This window comes from Primulina huaijiensis, chromosome 16 (genome assembly GCF_012295235.1).
Source record: "Primulina huaijiensis isolate GDHJ02 chromosome 16, ASM1229523v2, whole genome shotgun sequence".
Lineage (NCBI taxonomy): Eukaryota > Viridiplantae > Streptophyta > Magnoliopsida > Lamiales > Gesneriaceae > Primulina > Primulina huaijiensis.
The window spans coordinates 10,757,745-10,778,249 of record NC_133321.1 but is presented as its reverse complement, the minus strand read 5'-3'; the positions used below and the strand labels follow the sequence as shown (position 1 = coordinate 10,778,249).

Genomic DNA, 20,505 nt, shown 5'->3' with positions numbered 1-20,505 from the left:
GGAAAGTCAGAGGGAGGGTTGTTCTGTATAATCATCATATGACTACACATCTGCATGTTTGGACATCTCCATGCCCTTACCAAGAAACGCGGTACACAACATCACAAATGCTAGTCTCGAGCTCAAGCGACCTTTATCAATGTTTTAGGCGGCTGAATCAACTAGGAATGAATTTAGATTATACAGTGTTTACAAATGAGTTTTAACATCGAATTACGATTCATTTGTATTAAAGTATAATCAAGAACTTTATCTATGCTGATTGCATGGGTACACAGATAAAGTAAAACAAGACCATAAAAAGTTAAATTATATTAAAATAAAGATTGTTTATTACACTTGAGTCAACAAATTCCCCAGCCAACAGTTGGCTTACAGGGCATCTACTCTAACAAAGCCCTCTCCTTTTATGGTGATGGCGGTCCCTCAACGCACAAAATAGCAGCGTTCTTTAAAAAATTCAGAAAAACGTGAGAAGAGAACAAAAGATGCATGTATTTAAGCCAAAAACCAAGGGATTTCCATGATATACATCGGATTGAGAAATTCACCAACAAAATAAACACATTACAGCATGTATTTAGCATATATGATGCAGCAATAAAAGTTCGTGGCGTGCCTCAAAGATTCCTACGCAAGAACGTTGAAGAATTGAGCAGCGGGGAAATGCCGAAGAATTTTCTTTTGCAAGGAGTGAAGAGGGCCGAAGGTTTCAGCTAGGATTTTCGAAAATGCTGAAATGAGAGTGAGGGTGTCGGTTGTTTTGGGGAGGATGATGTTAGGTTTTGTGGAGCATACAAATTAATTAGTTAATTAATAAATAGATAAAGAGTTTTAAGCCCAATAAAATTAAAATTAGGCCCATTAAATCCAAACATACTCCCAAAAAATATTTCGTTTTCGAAAGTTTTTCAAAATATTAGCCGAACCATCAAAAAGTCCCCCCATTCGATAAAATTTACGTACTATTAAAAATAAAAATCATGCAGGTAAAAATACCCAAAAATTCTCATTTTTGAAAAATATCTTTAAAACATCTTATATAAGTTAATAAAAATTAATAATGTAATAAATTTAATTTTTCTGATAATTCCCGTGCTCCGTTCTTCGTTCGAGCGTGAAATACAACTTAAAAATCCTAATGCATGAACATTTAAAATTTCATGAATTAAATTTTATCATGCAATAATTATGCATAAAATGCATAAAAATAATTAAATACAAATTAATAAAATAAACATGCATTTAATGTTTAAAACAAATTAATAAAATACCAAAGAAATTTAATAACTTGCATGCATATGGTTTACGTGAACCTCAAATTTTCGGGACGTTACATAAAGGCTATTGAAAGTCAGAAATATTGACATCGAACAATGCTCGCTGCGAATATTGGTATTGACAGCGAGCACCGTATGTTGTGTATACAAGAATCGACAGCGATAATTGCACGTCGTGGATATGGGAATCGACAGTGCGCACCGTATGTCGTGGATTCAAGAATCGATAGCGCGCATCGCACGTCAAGGATATAGGAATAGACAGCTCAGACGGCACGTTGTGGATAGAAGTATTGACAGCAAGCCACATGCTACGAATAATGTATCCACAGCGCGCATTGCACGTCATGGAAAAGCACATCCACGGCGTATGTTTGCTCGCCATTAAAATTAAATTTGTACAAAAAAATTCAATTTCATTCACAGTAACGAGAAATCAAGTTTTTATAATAAATTTGGTACAAATTTAAGTATAATCGACACATAAAATGAATAAAACTCATTCTTTTTCATTATATATACCAAAACAGAAGATCTCAATATCCAAAACAAGATACAAAATCTGTCACAAAATAACTAGAACATACTAATGATTAAATTTTCAATCGACGAAAATATGTAGAATCTATATCAATCACACAATACTACAAATTTAGATAACCACGCGACCGTGCTGCCTATTGCGTCATCGAGAAACTGCATTTTATCATTTGGTCGAATTTGATTCACCTTCCCTACCAAAACCTTATCAACCCAAACTTTCCAACAAGATCTACCAAGAACAACAAGATGCACTTTTTTCGTTTGGATTTGTAGATGCAATTCGACCTTCTGCAACAATAATCCATCAAGAGACCAATGAAGCAACTTATATTTACTATTAGCACATATAACTTCACAACTCACATTCTTCAAATTTGACTGCAAATAAACAATACAAATTTTTTAATTTTACGATTCCTATTTTGTAAAAATATTGTAGTTTAAAAACATATAATTTTAAGATAGTTACCTGAGCTGTAGCAAGATGTTTTTTAACATTATCAAAATCACAATTTTTCTTTGCACCAATATTGAAATCACTATTGCTACCAACTTCATTCCCAATACCACTACCAATGCCACCACTAGCAACCTAAATTTACAAACAAATTTGTGTCAAACATGTCTTCATGATAATCCAAAAGCATTTAAGTGTACAATATATCAAACTGATTTTGTATGTTGATTAATTACTAACCTGATCTTGTTGATTTTTTTGTCTCATACTTTGTACTAACATGGACTTCATTTCTTGCATTTCTTGTTGAAGGTTATACACCATATCTTGAAGTTGATTAACATTGCCATTTTGTTGTACATAAGCTCCAACTTTTGATGGTGTAACTCCAAAGCCCATCCCACGCACTCTACCCCGAGCTTCCTTGCCAAACACAAGGCTAATTGCATCATCAACAATGTTAGTTGTGTTTTGAGATTCAGGTGGACATTCTTGTATTTGTTTCTGTAAATAACAAAGAAAATTTATGAGAAAATAACAAATTTAGGTTGGTCATTTTTTTCTTAGGATCTGATGCAAATAAAAAAGACATAATTTTATTACCATTTTCTCTCCAACAACTTGAGTACTACTAGGTTCCCATTTTTTTTCTTGCACTCTTCAATCCAAACTTGCGATCTTGTAATTTTTGTATCTCCATGAGTTGTCTTCTCCTTAAATATAGAAATATATAAATTCAAAAGATGTATTTATATACCATTACTTACTTAAATTAGAAAATATAAAAAAATAATATTTACCATAATGTGAGTCAAACGAGCATAACCTCTCCGACTCATTGTGTGAATGTGGTCTTGTTTTTTCTCATTGCTCTAAATCTTGCACTCTTTTCCTGATATATAACATAACCAAGATATTAATTACAAGTATTATCAAGTGAATTGCAACAAAAAGAAGCAAGGTAACCTCGAGATAGAGCAACAATCATGATAAATTGCTAACCTGTAATGGTGGAATCATTACAAATATTAAATATAGATATTGGGCTAGACATGGTGTGATCACGCGATAGGGCAAAAGATTAAAGGCACGTAATGGAGCATGTGTGGTAATCGGAATGTAAAACTGCTGTTGAACTATGAAAAAAAATTGGTTTCTAATATTGAAATGCAACGACTGGTAAGTTCTTGAATAGAAAATTCCAGATTCGAAATATCATATAACAAACAAGCCCTCTAAAATCTAAGAACACCATGTACAACCAAAAGAAAGTAGAAATCATGCATATTGTAATGTAACAAAAATTTCACAAAACGGAACCCCATAGTATGATAACAAGATTAAACTTTCAGGTTTTCTTTTTGCTAATTTCCACAAAAATTTTGAAATTTTCTTAAAATAAAACTACCTAAAAGTATATATCGAAGACCAATAAACATTATATATGCGGTTATCGCATATATATCTAACAAACATTATATTCCATTATAAATTACATTCTAGATCATGATATTATAATAACTATAATTAGACACCTATAAGAAAACTGAATTACTACTTACTTGAAAGGTAGGTATTCTTGCATGGAGGAGGATTATCACAATCGAATATTGTTTCTGTAACGCCCGAAAAATCAGTACACGTAAACCACATGCATGCAAATTTTAGAACCCGTAACTTGGACTGCGTATAAGCCATGCATAATTTCTATTATTTAAATTAAAATGATTTTTATTTCATGAGTATTTAAATTCTTTTATTTAAATTTATTTATTTTACGTAGTAGTTTAATTGTCACCTTTTCAGTTAAATAAGTGAGGCCGGATTGGAGATGGAGTATTGAGATAAGTTAATAAAGACTTATTTAAGAAATGGTAATTTAGCATGTTAGTAAATATAATTTAAAAAGTTGGCATGCATGCAAGTTATTAAATTTCTTTGGTATTTTATTAAATTCTTTTAAAGCATAAAATGCATGTTTATTTTATTAATTTGTGTTTAATTATTTTCATGCATTTTAGGCATAATTATTGCATGATAGGGATTTATTTCATGAATTTTATCAGTTCAAGCATTAGGATTTCTAGATGCATTTCATGCTCGAACGAGGATCGGAGACCGGAGAATTTTCAAGAAAATTGTTTTTTTATTAAAAGATTAAGTTTTATTAATTAATATAAGATGTTTTAAATGTATTTTTCAAGAATTGAGATTTATTGGGTATTTTTATCCGCATGATTTTAATTTTTAAAGGTGCACAAATTTTATCAAATCGAGGAACTTTTTGAGTGTTCGGCTAAAAATTTCAAAAACTTTTCAACACGAAATATTTTTCAGGAGTGTGTTTGGATTTAATGGACCTATTTTTAAGCTTATTGGACTTAAAACTCTGTTTATTTTAATTGAGGCTCATTAGTACGCAATTTAATTAACCTAAACTACACTTAGACTAAACCTAAACCTACCCTACACCAATTATTCTATACCAACCGACACCCTCTCCCTTTCCCAATAAATCCTCTCGGTTTTCAGGTCCTTTTCACAGCAAAAGCTTCGGCCATGGTTGTTCTTGCAAAAGAAAATTTCACCCGGATCTCCATTTGCTTCGGTTTGGTTCTTCCTCTCATCAAGGCAAGCTTTGTATCATTCTTTATGCATCATATACGTTTTATACGCTGATGGATGTGCTCATGCATGAAAATTTTCAATCTAAGCTTGTGTATGAAAGTTCTTCGGTTTTCATGTGCTTTCTGTCAACATGAGCTGTCATACAAGTTAATTTAGAATCTTCTTGTACTTATAGAAAGTATATCAGTGTAAATCCCTAAATTAAAGCCTTAGATTATGTATTCCTTAGAACAAGCCTTCCGTGTATATATATTATGGAACTCTGCCACTGTAAAGAGGTAGAAAAGAATAAAATCTCTTTTTGACATGGTATCAGAGCCAGGTTCCTAAGATCGTTGCTACCTCCACCCACTGATCCATACTTCTACAGCAACCATGGCAGACTCCAGTCTCGAGGACTGGACAACTAAAATAACAGAGGCCCTGAACAAAGTTCAAATCTCACCTCAAACCCCATCTGATTCCTCCAATGCTCCAATTGGCATTAAGTTGGATGGTTCCAACTATGCCTTGTGGTCTCAAGTCGTTGAGATGTATATCTCAGGAAAAGACAAACTGGGATATATCACCGGTGACTCGGAACAACCGCTCGAAACTGATCCATCATTCCGGAAATGGAGAACTGAAAATGCCATTGTCAAAGGATGGTTGATCAACTCGATGGACCCTTCGTTGATCGGTAATTTTATCCGATTCCCAACTGCTAAACAGGTATGGGACTCAATTGCTATAACTTTCTTTGATGGCACTGATACGTCTCAAGTATATGACCTTCGACGACGTGTAACTCGCATGAAGCAGGCGGGTGGCTCCATTGAAAAATATTATAATGATCTTCAAGGCTTATGGCGCGAAATTGACTTTCGTCGTCCTAATCCAATGAAGTGTCCAGGAGATATTCAGAAGTATAATTCCATCTTACAAGAAGATAGAGTCTATGTCTTTCTTGATGGCTTAGATGATCGACTTGATAAGACTCGAAGTGATGTTCTACAATTACAACCCTTCCCTACAGTTGAGCAGGCGTATGCTCATGTCCGACGTGAAGACATTAGGCAAGCAGTCATGACATCAGGTAGTGACATTGCTCCCGGTGCGGTTATGGCATCAAAAGGATTCAAACCAGGAAAACAAAAATCAAAACCCCAATTTGGAGGTCTGAAATGCACTCACTGTGGGAACCCAAAACATACCCGTGAAACATGCTTTAAGTTACATGGGTACCCTGAGTGGTGGAGTGAGTTCCAGGCTCGGAAAAAATGTGAGGGGACTGATACAAATGAAGACACTGGAAGGGCAGCAATTGCAAGTGGAGACTCTCAATCCTCCCTCACGACTCAACCAGAATCAACAAATCTATTTACCGCCTTCGGGGATCAAGGTAACTGCGGACAAGCGTTGGTCACATGTCATGATCACAATGAAAGCAAGTGGATTATAGACTCTGGGGCTACTGATCACATGACTTTTGATTCCCATGATTTCTCACATAGCACTCAACAAAGGAGAACTTGTATTGCAAATGCCAATGGAGTTCAATACCCAGTCACAGGAGCTGGAACAGTGGCCCTATCCTCATCTATTTCCCTGCACCATACCTTACTTGTTCCATCTTTATCAAATAAATTGCTCTCTGTCAGTCAAGTTACAACTGATCTCAATTGTGTTGTGTTAATGTATCCCAATTTCTGTCTTCTTCAGGATATTCTCACCAAGGAGATCATTGGGCGTGGTACTAAGAAAGGGGGACTCTACTACATGGATGACTTCAGTTCAGGGAAAGCACATCACACTCGGCACACCAGTGATAAAGAACATCAAATTTGGTTTCTACATAAGCGCTTGGGACATCCGTCTTTTGGATACTTGCAGCACCTTTTTCCTACCCTATTTTCTACATTACAACCATCATCTTTTAAATGTGAAACATGTATTGTAGCCAAAAGCCATAGAGTTCCGTACCCAGTAAGCCACACCAAAAGAGACATGCCTTTTTCTTTAATTCACTCGGATGTATGGGGACCCTCTCATGTTACTACTCCATCTGGAAATAAATGGTTTGTTACGTTCATTGATGATTGTACTCGAATGACATGGTTGTATCTACTTCAACGGAAAGAAGAGGTGTTTGGCGTGTTCCAATCTTTTCATGTAATGATTCAAACACAATTTTCAGCAAAAATTCAGACCCTACGTTCCGACAATGGTGGTGAATATGTCAATACAAAATTCAAGACTTACTTTCAGCACCACGGTCTCGTTCATGAAACTTCGTGTTCCCATACTCCTCAACAAAACGGCATCGCTGAGAGAAAAAATAGACATATATTAGAAACAACACGAGCTTTGTTGATTGGAGCACATGTGCCCTCTCGGCATTGGGGTGATGCAGTTACAACAGCCGTATACTTGCTTAATAGAATGCCTTCCAAAATCCTACAATTTCAGACCCCCCTGCAGGCTCTCTCGAGCCATACGTCTCTACCCACGGTGTTAATGCTTCCACCTCGAATCTTTGGATGTGTTGCCTTCGTTCATCTCCATAAAAATCAGCGAACCAAGTTAGATCCATGTGCAATCCGCTGTATTTTCTTAGGCTACGCTATGCATCAAAAAGGGTATAGATGTTTCGATCCCATCACTAAACGTACATACATCACCATGGATGTCACATTTCTTGAAGCAGAGACCTTCTATCCATCGCCTGCCACCAAGTCATCTCTTCAAGGGGAGCCTCCAAATGAAGAGTTGAATTGGCTAGCAACAACATGGCTAGAATCGGAAGGGATCTCAGAACAACCAAATGATGGAAATACTGAGGGAAGGCTGACTGAAGAAAATCCTACAGCTGAAGAACATCGTACAGCTGAAGAACCAACCAGTGATGGCCCCCCTCCTGTAGTACCCGAAGGCCCTTCTCCTGAGAATATCACTGAGGTAAGTTCCCCTGCCATATCTCCTGTTGTTGATAATAGTATTGTACAATACTCCTTGCCTAACAGACATAATCGGGGCAAACCACCAAGCCGATACTCTCCGGAAGTAAAAGATAGAAGATCCAAATATCCTATAGCCAACTATGTGTCCACTCACAGGCTATCCGAACCACTCAAGGCTTTTGCACATAAACTGTCCTCAGATTATATTCCTCAAAATGTAGAAGAAGCACTACGTGATCCACAATGGAGTCAAGCGATAAAAGAAGAGCTGAAGGCCTTAGAAAAAACCAAAACTTGGAAGTTGGTCCCATTACCCGAAGGGAAAAAAACAGTAGGGTGCAAATGGGTCTTCTCAATTAAATACAATGCTAATGGATCCATTGACAGGTACAAGGCGAGGCTCGTGGCGAAAGGGTACACACAGACATATGGTATAGATTATCAAGAAACGTTCTCACCAGTAGCAAAATTAAATACTGTGAGGGTGTTATTATCTCTTGCAGCAAATCTAAATTGGCCCCTACATCAATTTGATGTGAAGAACGCATTTCTTCATGGTAATTTAGAAGAAGAAGTCTTCATGGACATCCCACATGGATACTCGACAAATCCTGATGAGAAAGTAGTATGCAAACTACAAAAAGCACTGTACGGTTTGAAGCAATCTCCCCGTGCATGGTTCAGCCGATTCAGTGCAGCTATGAAAAAATATGGATTCCAGCAAAGTAATTCAGACCATACCCTTTTCCTAAAACACCAATCAGGGAAGGTGACCACACTAATTGTTTACGTAGATGACATGATCATCACAGGGGATGATGAAGAAGAAATCACCAAGCTTCAAAAACAATTGTCGGCTGAATTTGAGATGAAGAACTTAGGAAGACTCAAATACTTCTTGGGAATCGAGGTATCCAGATCAAAACAAGGCATATTTTTATCTCAAAGAAAATATGTGTTGGACTTACTATCAGAGGTGGGGATGTTAGAGTGCAAGCCAGCAGATACTCCTATTGTCCAAAATCATCAACTTGGAATGTATGCCGATCAAGTGCCCACTGATAAAGAAAGGTACCAAAGGATAGTGGGCAAGCTTATCTACTTGTCACATACTCGACCAGACATTGCCTACGCAGTAAGCGTAGTGAGCCAATTCATGCACTGTCCTAGTGAAGCACATATGAATGCAGTAACTAGGATTCTTCGCTATTTAAAGTTCTCTCCCGGGAAAGGACTAATATTCAAAAAAAATAATCACTTGAATATTGATGGGTATACGGACGCAGATTGGGCAGGAAATATCTCTGATAGGAAGTCTACTTCAGGTTACTTCACATTTGTAGGAGGAAATCTTGTTACGTGGAGAAGCAAGAAACAAAAGGTTGTGGCTCTATCCAGTGCCGAAGCAGAGTTTCGAGGTATGGCTAAGGGTACGTGCGAACTACTCTGGTTAAGAAGATTACTAACTGAGATAGGCTTTGCCCCCAGCTCAGAAATGAACTTGTTCTGCGACAATAAGGCAGCCATTGACATCTCTCACAATCCAATCCAGCATGATCGAACTAAGCATGTGGAAGTTGATCGGCACTTCATCAAACAAAATCTTGAAGAGAAAATCATTCGGTTCCCATTTGTCAAGTCAGAAGACCAGCTGGCAGATGTCCTCACAAAGGCTGTGTCCAGCAGAAACTTCTACATCTCACTTCACAAGTTGGGCATCACAGATATATATGCACCAACTTGAGGGGGAGTGTCAACATGAGCTGTCATACAAGTTAATTTAGAATCTTCTTGTACTTATAGAAAGTATATCAGTGTAAATCCCTAAATTATAGCCTTAGATTATGTATTCCTTAGAACAAGCCTTCCGTGTATATATATTATGGTACTCTGCCACTGTAAAGAGGTAGAAAAGAATAAAATCTCTTTTTGACACTTTCTTGCATCCTATAATTGTTGCTCACGATTTTCTGAATTCTTGGGCAAGGGGCTGCGGTTCTTGAGTGTCTAGAGGCTGCTGGTGGTGTTAAGTTGCTGTCATGGGATTTAGAAAATTTGCTGGACGCATCCGAGTGAAGAGACGTGAGGTGGGTTCTTCGGGGGTGGCTCGATCTTTGGTGTGTCAGCGTCCAGGGTTCAACCAGCACTACAGGGACTTCGCTGAGGCTTAGACCAGACCCTGGTGGGTCTGATACAAGTCTTGGAAGGGCTCGTCTAGTGCTGGAACCATCCCAGGCGCTGTGGATCGAAAGGGTAGAAGTTTGGCTGCGGTTTGGACGATTGGGGAGAATAGCGCGTTGTAGGAGGATGCGGCTTGCATGGGGCTGGAGCCGTGTGTCTAGTGTGTCAAGTAGAGTCCCAAGGTGGTCAAGAGGAAGTCGGTTCATGGCTGGTACACCGGGTGTGGGAAGTGGCGTGAGTTTTTGGAAAAAAATGAGTGCACGAGGAGATGTTTAGGAAAGGGCCGAGAATTTGGTTGCTTTCTGGAATTTTCAGCCGAAAAATTTTAGGTTCCATATTGTTATTTTAGGATCTTTTGGGTGATTTTAAGTGTGGTAAAAAGTTGGGAACATTTTGGTTAGTTTCGGTTTAATTCGGGTTAAAACGGGACCCGGTCCAAGTTTTAAAAAGAATGAGATAATTTTTGAATTTGGCTTGAGTTTACGTCTAGGGATGCTTTTAAATATGTTTTGGGACATTTTTAAGAGTTTGGTAAGTTTCGGATCAAAATAATGAGTTTTGGAATTATCCGGGATTTAATCGCCGCACGAAATGTTAATTAAGTAATTAATTGAAACGCCTAGATTTAAGCTTAATAAAATTATGGAAAATTATATTTAAGCTCAAATAATTATTAGAAGTCTAAGTTTTGAATTTGGGAATTTTATGCTAAGGTTTGGTTTAAATCGGGAGTAAAACGCATTAATATGTTATATTTAAAGATTAATTTAAAAGTCATCGATTTAAGCCAAATAAAAATATGAAAAAATTCATGTAGGCTGAAATAATTATTTAGGACATGTTTGAGTCAATGGAATTAAGAAAATGTCAAAAATGTGAATTTACGTCTAGGGGTGAAACGATAATTTTCGGGTTTCCAGGGGCAAAATGGTCATTTTGCACCCGATGTGAGATTTTGGACCTGGCAACGCCCTGAGCACAAATTTATGATATTTTAAATGTTTATGCATCATGTTTATGATTTTTTTCGCTATTATATTAATTATGGTGCATGCTTGGTTTAAAGGAATTAAGAGAGAAAAAGTAAGAAAGTGAAGAGCACTCCGTCTCCGCCGCGTCGCGTCGTTATTTCGTTTGTTTTCTGTCAAAACAAACCAAGGAATGTTTATATCTTTTTCACTCTTCAATCATGCCATATAGGTATTTTTAAATATCGCAAGTACATGATTTTAATGCAAGAAAATCAAAATTGTTCATATTCAATTATGTTATTTAATTATATTACGTGCAAAATATTCATTTTGAAATTTATGCAATATTGCTTGTGGTCACTTTACTATCATGGGATTATTACTTTACCCGGTCGCCAGTTACTGGTCAGTTCAGTTTGGTACCACCCGATCGCCAGTTACCGGTCAGTTCAGTTTTGTACCACCCGGTCGCCAGTTACCGGTCAGTTCAGTTCAGTTCAGTTCAGGGGCCACTTGCGTAGACCATAATCTCACCAAGAAAATTATTACAATGCTTTTTACAGGTACCTTTAAGCTTTAAATTAATATTTGAATTTCAATGTTTCGGGAATCGGGATTAAGATTTTGAACTTAGAAATTGCGATAGGATTGCATGCTCTACTCAATATTGTTTTGGGGAAACTAGGCTAGAAGAACTGTGACCTTCGCATGTCTATAAGTTAGTCCTTGTAACTATTGGGTTAGCATGATATTCCAACCTTTCAGGGAGAATTTTTATAGTCCGTTTCGCTACGAAAGCCTTGATAGATTCAGGGGCTACCCATTCGTTCATCTCAGAGGTCTTTGCGAATTTCCTCAAACTTAATACCATCGGGCTTGATACAGCGTTTTCAGTGGTATTACCCTCTGGAGAGGAGATGACAGCTACGAATGTGATCCGAGACATAGACCTCGAGCTCCATGGCAATCTTGTTTATGCGGATCTTTTTGTATTGCCGATGCCAGAATTTGACATCATTCTGGGAATGGATTGGCTACTGAGCAACAAAGTTTTGATCGACTTCCAGCGGAGATCTGTTCTAGTCCGACCGCCAGGGATGGAGCAATTCCTATTTGAACCAGACAGGTACTTCCCTTTACCGCGCATTATACCTTATGTTAAGGCTAGGAAGCTCATGCATAGAGGGTGTCGGACATTTTTAGCAACCTTTATATCTGTCCCCGAGGCACCCAGTCAGTCAGCCGCAGATGTTCTGATTGTCAGAGATTTCTTAGACGTTTTTCTCGAGGACGTCTCTGGTATGCCACCCGAGCGAGAGGTGGAGTTATCTATTGAGCTTATGCCAGGTACCGCACCGATATCAAAAGCACCGTACCGATTAGCACCGACAGAGATGGCAAAACTCAAGAAGCAGATTCAGGAACTTCTTGACAAGGAGTTCATCCGCCCGAGTTGTTCACCATGGAGCGCGCCAGTTTTGTTTGTGAAGAAGAAGGATGGCTCGATGAGGCTCTGCATTGACTACCGGGAATTGAACAGGGTTACAGTGAAAAACAAATACCCACTCCCTCGGATTGAGTATTTATTTGATCAGTTGCAGGGAGCTTCAGTATTCTCCAAGATTGATCTGCGTTCTGGTTATCACCAGTTGAGGGTGAAAGACGTCGATGTTTCGAAGACTGCTTTCAGGACTCGTTATGGCCACTACGAGTTCCTTGTGATGCCGTTCGGTTTGACGAATGCGCCAGCGATCTTCATGGATCTCATGAATCGCGTATTTCAGCCGTATCTTGATCAGTTCGTGATAGTATTCATAGACGACATTCTTGTCTACTCAAAGAATCACGAGGATCACAGCAGACACCTGACCACAGTGTTGCAGACCTTGCAGAAGCACAAGTTATTCGCCAAGTTCAGTAAGTGCGAATTCTGGTTAGAGAAGGTGGCGTTCTTAGGCCACATTGTTTCTAGCAGCGGTATTGAGGTAGACCCAGCAAAAGTTGCAGCAGTCAGAGATTGGGTTGTGCCGCAGAATGCATCTGAGATCCGCAGTTTTCTTGGGTTAGCAGGATATTATCGGAAATTCATTCAGGGATTCTCCTCTATTGCCGTTCCACTCACATCATTGACCAAGAAGAATGCTAAATTTGTGTGGAGCGAGTAGCGTCAGTCGAGCTTCGATACTTTGAAGCAAGCTCTTATCTCAGCACCAGTTTTGGCTATGCCATCAGGGCCCGGAGATTTTGTTCTGTATACCGATGCTTCGAAGCTCGTTCTAGGCGCAGTATTGATGCAGCATGGAAAGGTAATAGCATATGCTTCTAGACAGTTGAAAACTCATGAGAAGAACTACCCTACCCATGATCTAGAGTTTGTCGCTGTGGTTTTTGCCTTGAAGATTTGGAGACATTATTTGTATGGAGAGAAGTGCCAGATCTTTATCGACCACAAGAGCCTCAAGTACTCTTAAGTCAAGTGGCTTAACCATTCAGAGTGAGAAGCTACGTGGGAATCTGAGCCAGAGATGAGAAGCCGGTACCCAGAGCTATTCGGTAAGTTTTAATTTCGAGGACGAAATTTCTTTTAAGGGGGGAGGATTGTAGAACCCGTAACTTGGACTGCGTATAAGCCATGCATAATTTTTATTATTTAAATTAAAATGATTTTTATTTCATGAGTATTTAAATTCTTTTCTTTAAATTTATTTATTTTACGTAGTAGTTTAATTGTCAGCTTTTCAGTTAAATAAGTGAGGCCGGATTGGAGATGAAGTATTGAGATAAGTTAATAAAGACTTATTTAAGAAATGGTAATTTAGCATGTTAGTAAATATAATTTAAAAAGTTGGCATGCATGCAAGTTATTAAATTTCTTTGGTATTTTATTAAATTCTTTTAAAGCATAAAATGCATGTTTATTTTATTAATTTGTGTTTAATTATTTTCATGCATTTTAGGCATAATTATTGCATGATAGGGATTTATTTCATGAATTTTATCAGTTCAAGCATTAGGATTTCTAGATGCATTTCACGCTCGAACGAGGATCGGAGACCGGAGAATTTTGAAGAAAATTATTTTTTTATTACAAGATTAAGTTTTATTAATTAATATAAGATGTTTTAAAGGTATTTTTCAAGAATTGAGATTTATTGGGTATTTTTACCCGCATGATTTTAATTTTTAAAGGTGCACAAATTTTATCAAATCGAGGAACTTTTTGAGTGTTCGGCTAAAAATTTCAAAAACTTTTCAACACGAAATATTTTTCAGGAGTTTGTTTGGATTTAATGGGCCTATTTTTAAGCTTATTGGACTTAAAACTCTTTTTATTTTAATTGAGACTAATTAGTACGCAATTTAATTAACCTAAACTACACTTAGACTAAACCTAAACCTACCCTACACCAATTATTCTATACCAACCGACACCCTCTCCCTTTCCCAATAAATCCTCTCGGTTTTCAGCTCCTTTTCAAAGCAAAAGCTTCGGCCATGGTTGTTCTTGCAAAATAAATTTCACCCGGATCTCCATTTGCTTCGTTTTGGTTCTTCCTCTCATCAAGGCACGCTTTGTATCATTCTTTATGCATCATATACGTTTTATACGCTGATGGTTGTGCTCATGCATGAAAATTTTCAATCTAAGCTTGTGTATGAAAGTTCTTCGGTTTTCATGTGCTTTCTTGCATCCTATAATTGTTGCTCACGATTTTTCTGAACTCTTGGGCAAGGGGCTGCGGTTCTTGAGTGTCTAGAGGCTGCTGGTGGTGTTAAGTTGCTGTCATGGGATTTAGAAAATTTGCTGGACGCATCCGAGTGAAGATACGTGAGGTTGGTTCTTCGGGGGTGGCTCGATCTTTGGTGTGTCAGCGTCTAGGGTTCAACCAGCACTACAGGGACTTCGCTGAGGCCTAGACGAGACCCTGGTGGGTCTGATACAATTCTTTGAAGGGCTCGGCTAGTGCTGGAACCATCCCAGGCGTTGTGGATCGAAAGGGTAGAAGTTTGGCTGCGGTTTGGACGATTGGGGAGAATAGCGAGTTGTAGGAGGATGCGGCTTGCATGGGGCTGGAGCCGTGTGTCTAGTGTGTCAAGTAGAGTCCCAAGGTGGTCAAGAGGAAGTCGGTTCATGGCTGGTACACCGGGTGTGGGAAGTGGCGTGAGTTTTTGGAAAAAAATGAGTGCACGAGGAGATGTTTAGGAAAGGGCCGAGAATTTGGTTGCTTTCTGGAATTTTCAACCGAAAAATTTTAGGTTCCATATTGTTATTTTAGGATCTTTTGGGTGATTTTAAGTGCGGTAAAAAGTTGGGAACATTTTGGTTAGTTTCGGTTCAATTCGGGTTAAAACGAGACCCCGGTCCAAGTTTTAAAAAGAATGAGATAATTTTTGAATTTGGCTTGAGTTTACGTCTAGGGATGCTTTTAAATATGTTTTGGGACATTTTTAAGAGTTTGGTAAGTTTCGGATCAAAATAATGAGTTTTGGAATTATCCGGGATTTAATCGCCGCACGAAATGTTAATTAAGTAATTAATTGAAACGCCTAGATTTAAGCTTAATAAAATTATGGAAAATTATATTTAAGCTCAAATAATNTTTATTTGGGACATGTTTGAGTCAATGGAATTAAGAAAATGTCAAAAGCGTGAAATTTTACGTCTAGGGGTGAAACGATAATTTTCGGGTTTCCAGGGGCAAAATGATCATTTTGCACCCGATGTGAGATTTTGGACCTGGCAACGCCCTGAGCACAAATTTATGATATTTTAAATGTTTATGCATCATGTTTATGATTTTTTTCGCTATTATAATAATTATGGTGCATGCTTGGTTTAAAGGAATTAAGAGAGAAAAAGTAAGAAAGTGAAGAGCACTCCGTCTCCGCCGCGCCGCGTCGTTATTTCGTTTGTTTTCTGTCAAAACAAACCAAGGCATGTTTATATCTTCTTTCACTCTTCAATCAAGCCATATAGGTATTTTTAAATATCGCAAGTACATGATTTTAATGCAAGAAAATCGAAATTGTTCATATTCAATTATGTTATTTAATTATATTACGTGCAAAATATTCATTTTGAGATTTATGCGATATTGCTTGTGGTCACTTTACTATCATGGGATTATTACTTCACCCGGTCGCCAGTTACCGGTCAGTTCAGTTTGGTACCACCCGGTCGCCAGTTACCGGTCAGTTCAGTTCAGTTCAGGGGCCACTTGCGTAGACCATAATCTCACCAAGAAAATTATTACAAGTTATTTCATTACAGGGCTCCAAGGAGCAAACATTTTCACTATGATTTTCAGTTCAGTTATGCACGTATTATAATTAATCATGACACGATATTTTACGTTATGCCTCACGACATGATATTTTCACTTGCATGCAATTTTATTATTTATTTACTCGTTATTTACGATATATGCATGCTGAGTCTTTAGACTCACTAGACTTGATTGTTGTAGGTACCGATGATGCAGGGACCGAGGGCGGGGACCAGTGAGCTAGCTTGGGTCGGCAGTAGTGGAACTCGAGGACCTCATGTTTTTAGCATTTACTATTTTGACTCAAACAAATTTCTTCGTTGTTGAATTATTTTAAATTATTATCTTGCAAACAAACATTTACTTCCGCTGCTATTTTGAATGGTTAAACTTTTATCAGTTATTTATTTATGAATGATGCATTTTAATTAATTAAAAAGCAAAATTTTAAATTTTCCGCAAATTTTCAAGTACGTATTTAGAGGCCTCTACACAAATGATTTAAATTGCATATTTATTTTTCTTAATTGATTTTAAATACTTAAATGATATATTTTACATGCTTAAATGTTTAAAATACATGACTTCATGAAACTGAAGGATTTTACCCAAATATTCGATAATAGGCTAGGGAAAGGAAACCAGTGACGACAAAGATAAAATATTTTCAAAGCTTATTAATATGATTAAATTTTTCTAAAAATGATAGATTTCAAACTATTTTACGAGGCGAGCTCGATTTGATTCGGGAAGCCGATTTTGGGGCAAACGAGAGAATTTTAAAATAACAAAATTATTGTTTTCCAAAACTAATTTTTTATAAACTTTTATTTTTCAATTAAATAGGTTGTATTGGGCCTAATTTACCTAGGATAAGTAGCCCAATTGCTCCTAAACTCAAAGGTCCAAAACCCAAGCCCATTAACATACAAATTAAAATTTATAAAATAGAAACCTAGGCTTTTTGTGCACCATACCAGCCAAAAACTTCACACACAACACACACTAATTTTCAAAAACTTGGAGACAAAGAAACAAGGAGTTTTCGTCGGCCGTTCGTTCTTTTTCGCACCCCACGCTGACGATCTTATATTCGAGTGTTCTAAAATGCAAAGTCACGTTACTAAATTCCTTGACGCACCATTCAAACTACGTTATGCATGTTTTGATTGTTTTTGCATGAAAAATGTTTAAACGTGATTGGTTTAACGATTGAACAAATATTTTCAAAAGTTGGATGATTTTAGGCTTGTTTGAAAAACATTATGATTCCTAAGGACACGCTGCCCATATGAGATGCTTAAAGTCTTGGAAAAGAGTCGTTAAGGGACAACACGAGGGCTGGAGTCGAGCTTGGTAAAGGAGAGTCGAACCTAGGGCTTCTTTGAAAGACAAGGCTCGGCCATGGAGGAGTTAGAGCGAGGGGCTGCGTGTAAGGGCTAGGGCTAGTCGGGGCTGGCTCATCAGGGTCTGGTGCAGTCGTGGAAGGGTTCATGGATGGCTGGACCAGGATGCTGCAGGAGATGGAAGAGGACACAAACCTCAGGACTCTCCACATATGCACGCGTGGCTAGGTCCAGGAGAGGAAAGGCTCGCAGCTGGTCTAGGGGTCTAGGCTTGTCTATTAGGGTCTAGGGAAGAGGGCTTGATGTCGGGACAGGGCTTGGTGCAGCCAGGGTTCATGGTGGCTCGAGTAAGGTTGTGACCACGACTTGGAGAAGAGAAGAGAGGGCTCGCAGGTTTGGCTTAGAACTTGGGCTAGCTCGGTGCTAGGCAGAAGGGGTTCAGGTAGAGTCCAGGAGGGTCTGGTTATGGTTAGGTCCAGGGTGGTCCCGTGGTGGCTTGAGATTTTCGGAGGATAATGGCTCTAGGGGAGGTTAAGGGTTCGGATTTGGTGATGGCTGGGCCAGGAGCTAGGTGCACTGGTCTAAGATGGTTCAAGGTGGTCTAGGAGGGGCTGGACGTGGTCTGGTTTTAGGTGGCTCGAGAATGGTTCGAAGGTTTTGGGAATAAAACGTGACCTAGAAATATTATGGTTCGAAATTGGTTACGAAAAGAAAAGGGGTTCGAACCATGGTCCACGGGGGTCGGTTCATGATTCACGAGGGTATTTTAGGGATGAAAAGTTGAGGTTTAAAGTTTGGAACGAAAATATTAAAGTTGGAATTAATTCGAGAATTAAACGCTTCATTAATTAGTAAATAGGAAATTAATTAGAAACCCTCGATTTGAAGCTAAATAAAAATATTAAAAATTTAATGTAAGCTTAAATAATTATTTGGGATGGTCTAAAGTCAATGAAAGTAAGAAAAAGTCAAAATCGATAAATTTTACGTCCAGAGGCAAAACAGTCATTTTATACCTAAGTAGTACGAAAAGGGTTGGCAGTGTCCCGAAGGGTCATAACGCATGTTAAATAATATTTTATGATATTTATTATAAAAATATGAGATTTTATGATTTATGGTAAATCTGTGAAATTTTTACGATTAAAATGTTATTTTTCAAATGTGGAAAGGATACGATATTTTATGATAAAAAGGAAAAGAAAAAATGTTTTGAAGGATGTGAATTGACTGTGACATTAATGATATTATATATGATTTTTGGGAATATCGTGAGGGAAAAGACCAGAGGGAGCCCGTTTACTGGAAACGACCCAGAGAGAGCCCGACGATCGCATTTTCATTTTCACGTCGGTTCCTAGTCCCAGTCTCCATGTGCAATGGTGAGCTAAGACTAATCAATTGAACAGAGGATAAAGGCTTGCTTATTTTAAATAAAAATATGATTTTAATGCATGTTCTTGTATACGTATTATTTGTTACTACTGTTTAGAACGTGCTGAGTCATTAGACTCACTAGGTTTGAATGCTGCCAGTGATGATGTTAGTGATGGAGGTGCTGACACTTGAGTGTATTGAGGCAGACAGTACACTCTCGAGGGACTTTATTTTCCGCATTAGCTTGATAGCAAAAGTTTAAAAGATTTTTGTTAAGGATTTTATTAGAGATTTTATAATTTATTTTGAAGATAGTATGATCATGTTAAAGAGTAGAGTTGAATTTTGTTAACTGATGATTTATGAATTTTTATGCACTTGAGATTTTAAATGTTAAATTTATTTTGATTTAAGGGAATGTTATATTATTTTTAAGTAGTGATTATTGAAATAATTTTTATATAAAAAAAATTAGTAGAATTTTAAAGTTAAAAAGTAGGGAGACGTTTCAGTTTCATACCTATAAGAAAAGTGAATTAATAAATAATTGAAAGGTAGGTGATAGTGTCCTATTTGCAAACAAGTCCCACTTATTTTGGTCCATAAATTCGGGCTTCAAAAGACTGAGATTTCGTGAAGTCACTCGATTTGTATTAGATTCTCGTACAAGTATTTGCATTTTGGATTTTCTATCGCGCCACAATTTATCTAACTTCTGAAATATTGATTTTTTTTCCCAATCCTCAACTTCATAATTCATCAGTACATAGAAACACAAAAATATTTCTACAACTCATAAAAAACTTGAAATGGAATATTAAGTGACCGAAGATATTACCTGAAGACAACTCCACATCCTATCCTTCACTTCTTCATCTATGTCATTCCATCCATCCAATGTATATGGCACAAATTCCCTTATCATGCAACCTAGAAAAGAAGCGTATTTAACTGAATTATCTCCAATCGGTTGTCGGTTGTCCTAACTCATTACGCTCCACCTCTTTGCACTTGTATTGACCACTATTCATTTTCAACTTTGATGATCCCCGACCTTTTTTCTTATCCGGTTTCACTACAAGAAAAAACAGTTTCAACAACATATCAAAGACAACGGTTTTTATTAAAACCGTTGTATTTTTACTTTTAAGAACGGTTTTAACAAAAACCGTTGTCTTAGCCTAAAAAATCCGCTCAAAGATAACAGTTTCTTTAAAACCTTTGTCTTTAATATATCTACGACACTGGTTTTTAAAAACCGTTGTCTATGAGCGTTTTTTTGGGCTACGACAACGGTTTTTAAAAACCGTTTTCTATGAGCGTTTTTTTTTTGCTACGACAACGGTTTTTAAGCACTTGTCTATTAGCGTTTTTCTTAAAGCAACGACAACGGTTTGTAAAAAACCGTTGTCTTTCAACTGGTTTTTTTATAAATTTATTGTCAATATTACATTTTGCGACAGTTTAATCAAAATCCGTCGCTAAATTTAGCGACGGTTTTACTACACCGTCGCTA

The 20,505-nt window shown here is 37.5% G+C and overlaps 1 protein-coding gene across 1 annotated transcript; it reads right to left on the bottom strand.

The window, feature by feature from the left end:
* Positions 1–1,910: 1,910 nt before the first annotated feature.
* LOC140961651 (uncharacterized) lies at positions 1,911–19,996 on the bottom strand. The gene is made up of 5 exons (XM_073420306.1): positions 19,828–19,996; positions 3,081–3,172; positions 2,521–2,784; positions 2,293–2,415; positions 1,911–2,201 (listed from the first exon to the last, which is right to left on the bottom strand). Exons 2-5 carry the CDS (start codon positions 3,117–3,119, stop codon positions 1,911–1,913), a joined length of 717 nt encoding a protein of 238 aa, XP_073276407.1. The 5' UTR covers positions 3,120–3,172; positions 19,828–19,996.
* Positions 19,997–20,505: the final 509 nt, after the last annotated feature.

What these genes read in the sequence shown, in the direction of transcription:
- LOC140961651 (XM_073420306.1), bottom strand. Translation starts at nt 3,119, where the DNA reads ATGAGTCGGAGAGGTTATGCTCGTTTGACTCACATTATG. An exon ending in CTCGTTTGACTCACATTATG is followed by an intron (nt 2,785 to 3,080) that starts GTAAATATTATT and finishes TGTTATTTACAG; the next exon opens with AAACAAATACAAGAATGTCC. An exon ending in AAAAAAATCAACAAGATCAG is followed by an intron (nt 2,416 to 2,520) that starts GTTAGTAATTAA and finishes TTGTAAATTTAG; the next exon opens with GTTGCTAGTGGTGGCATTGG.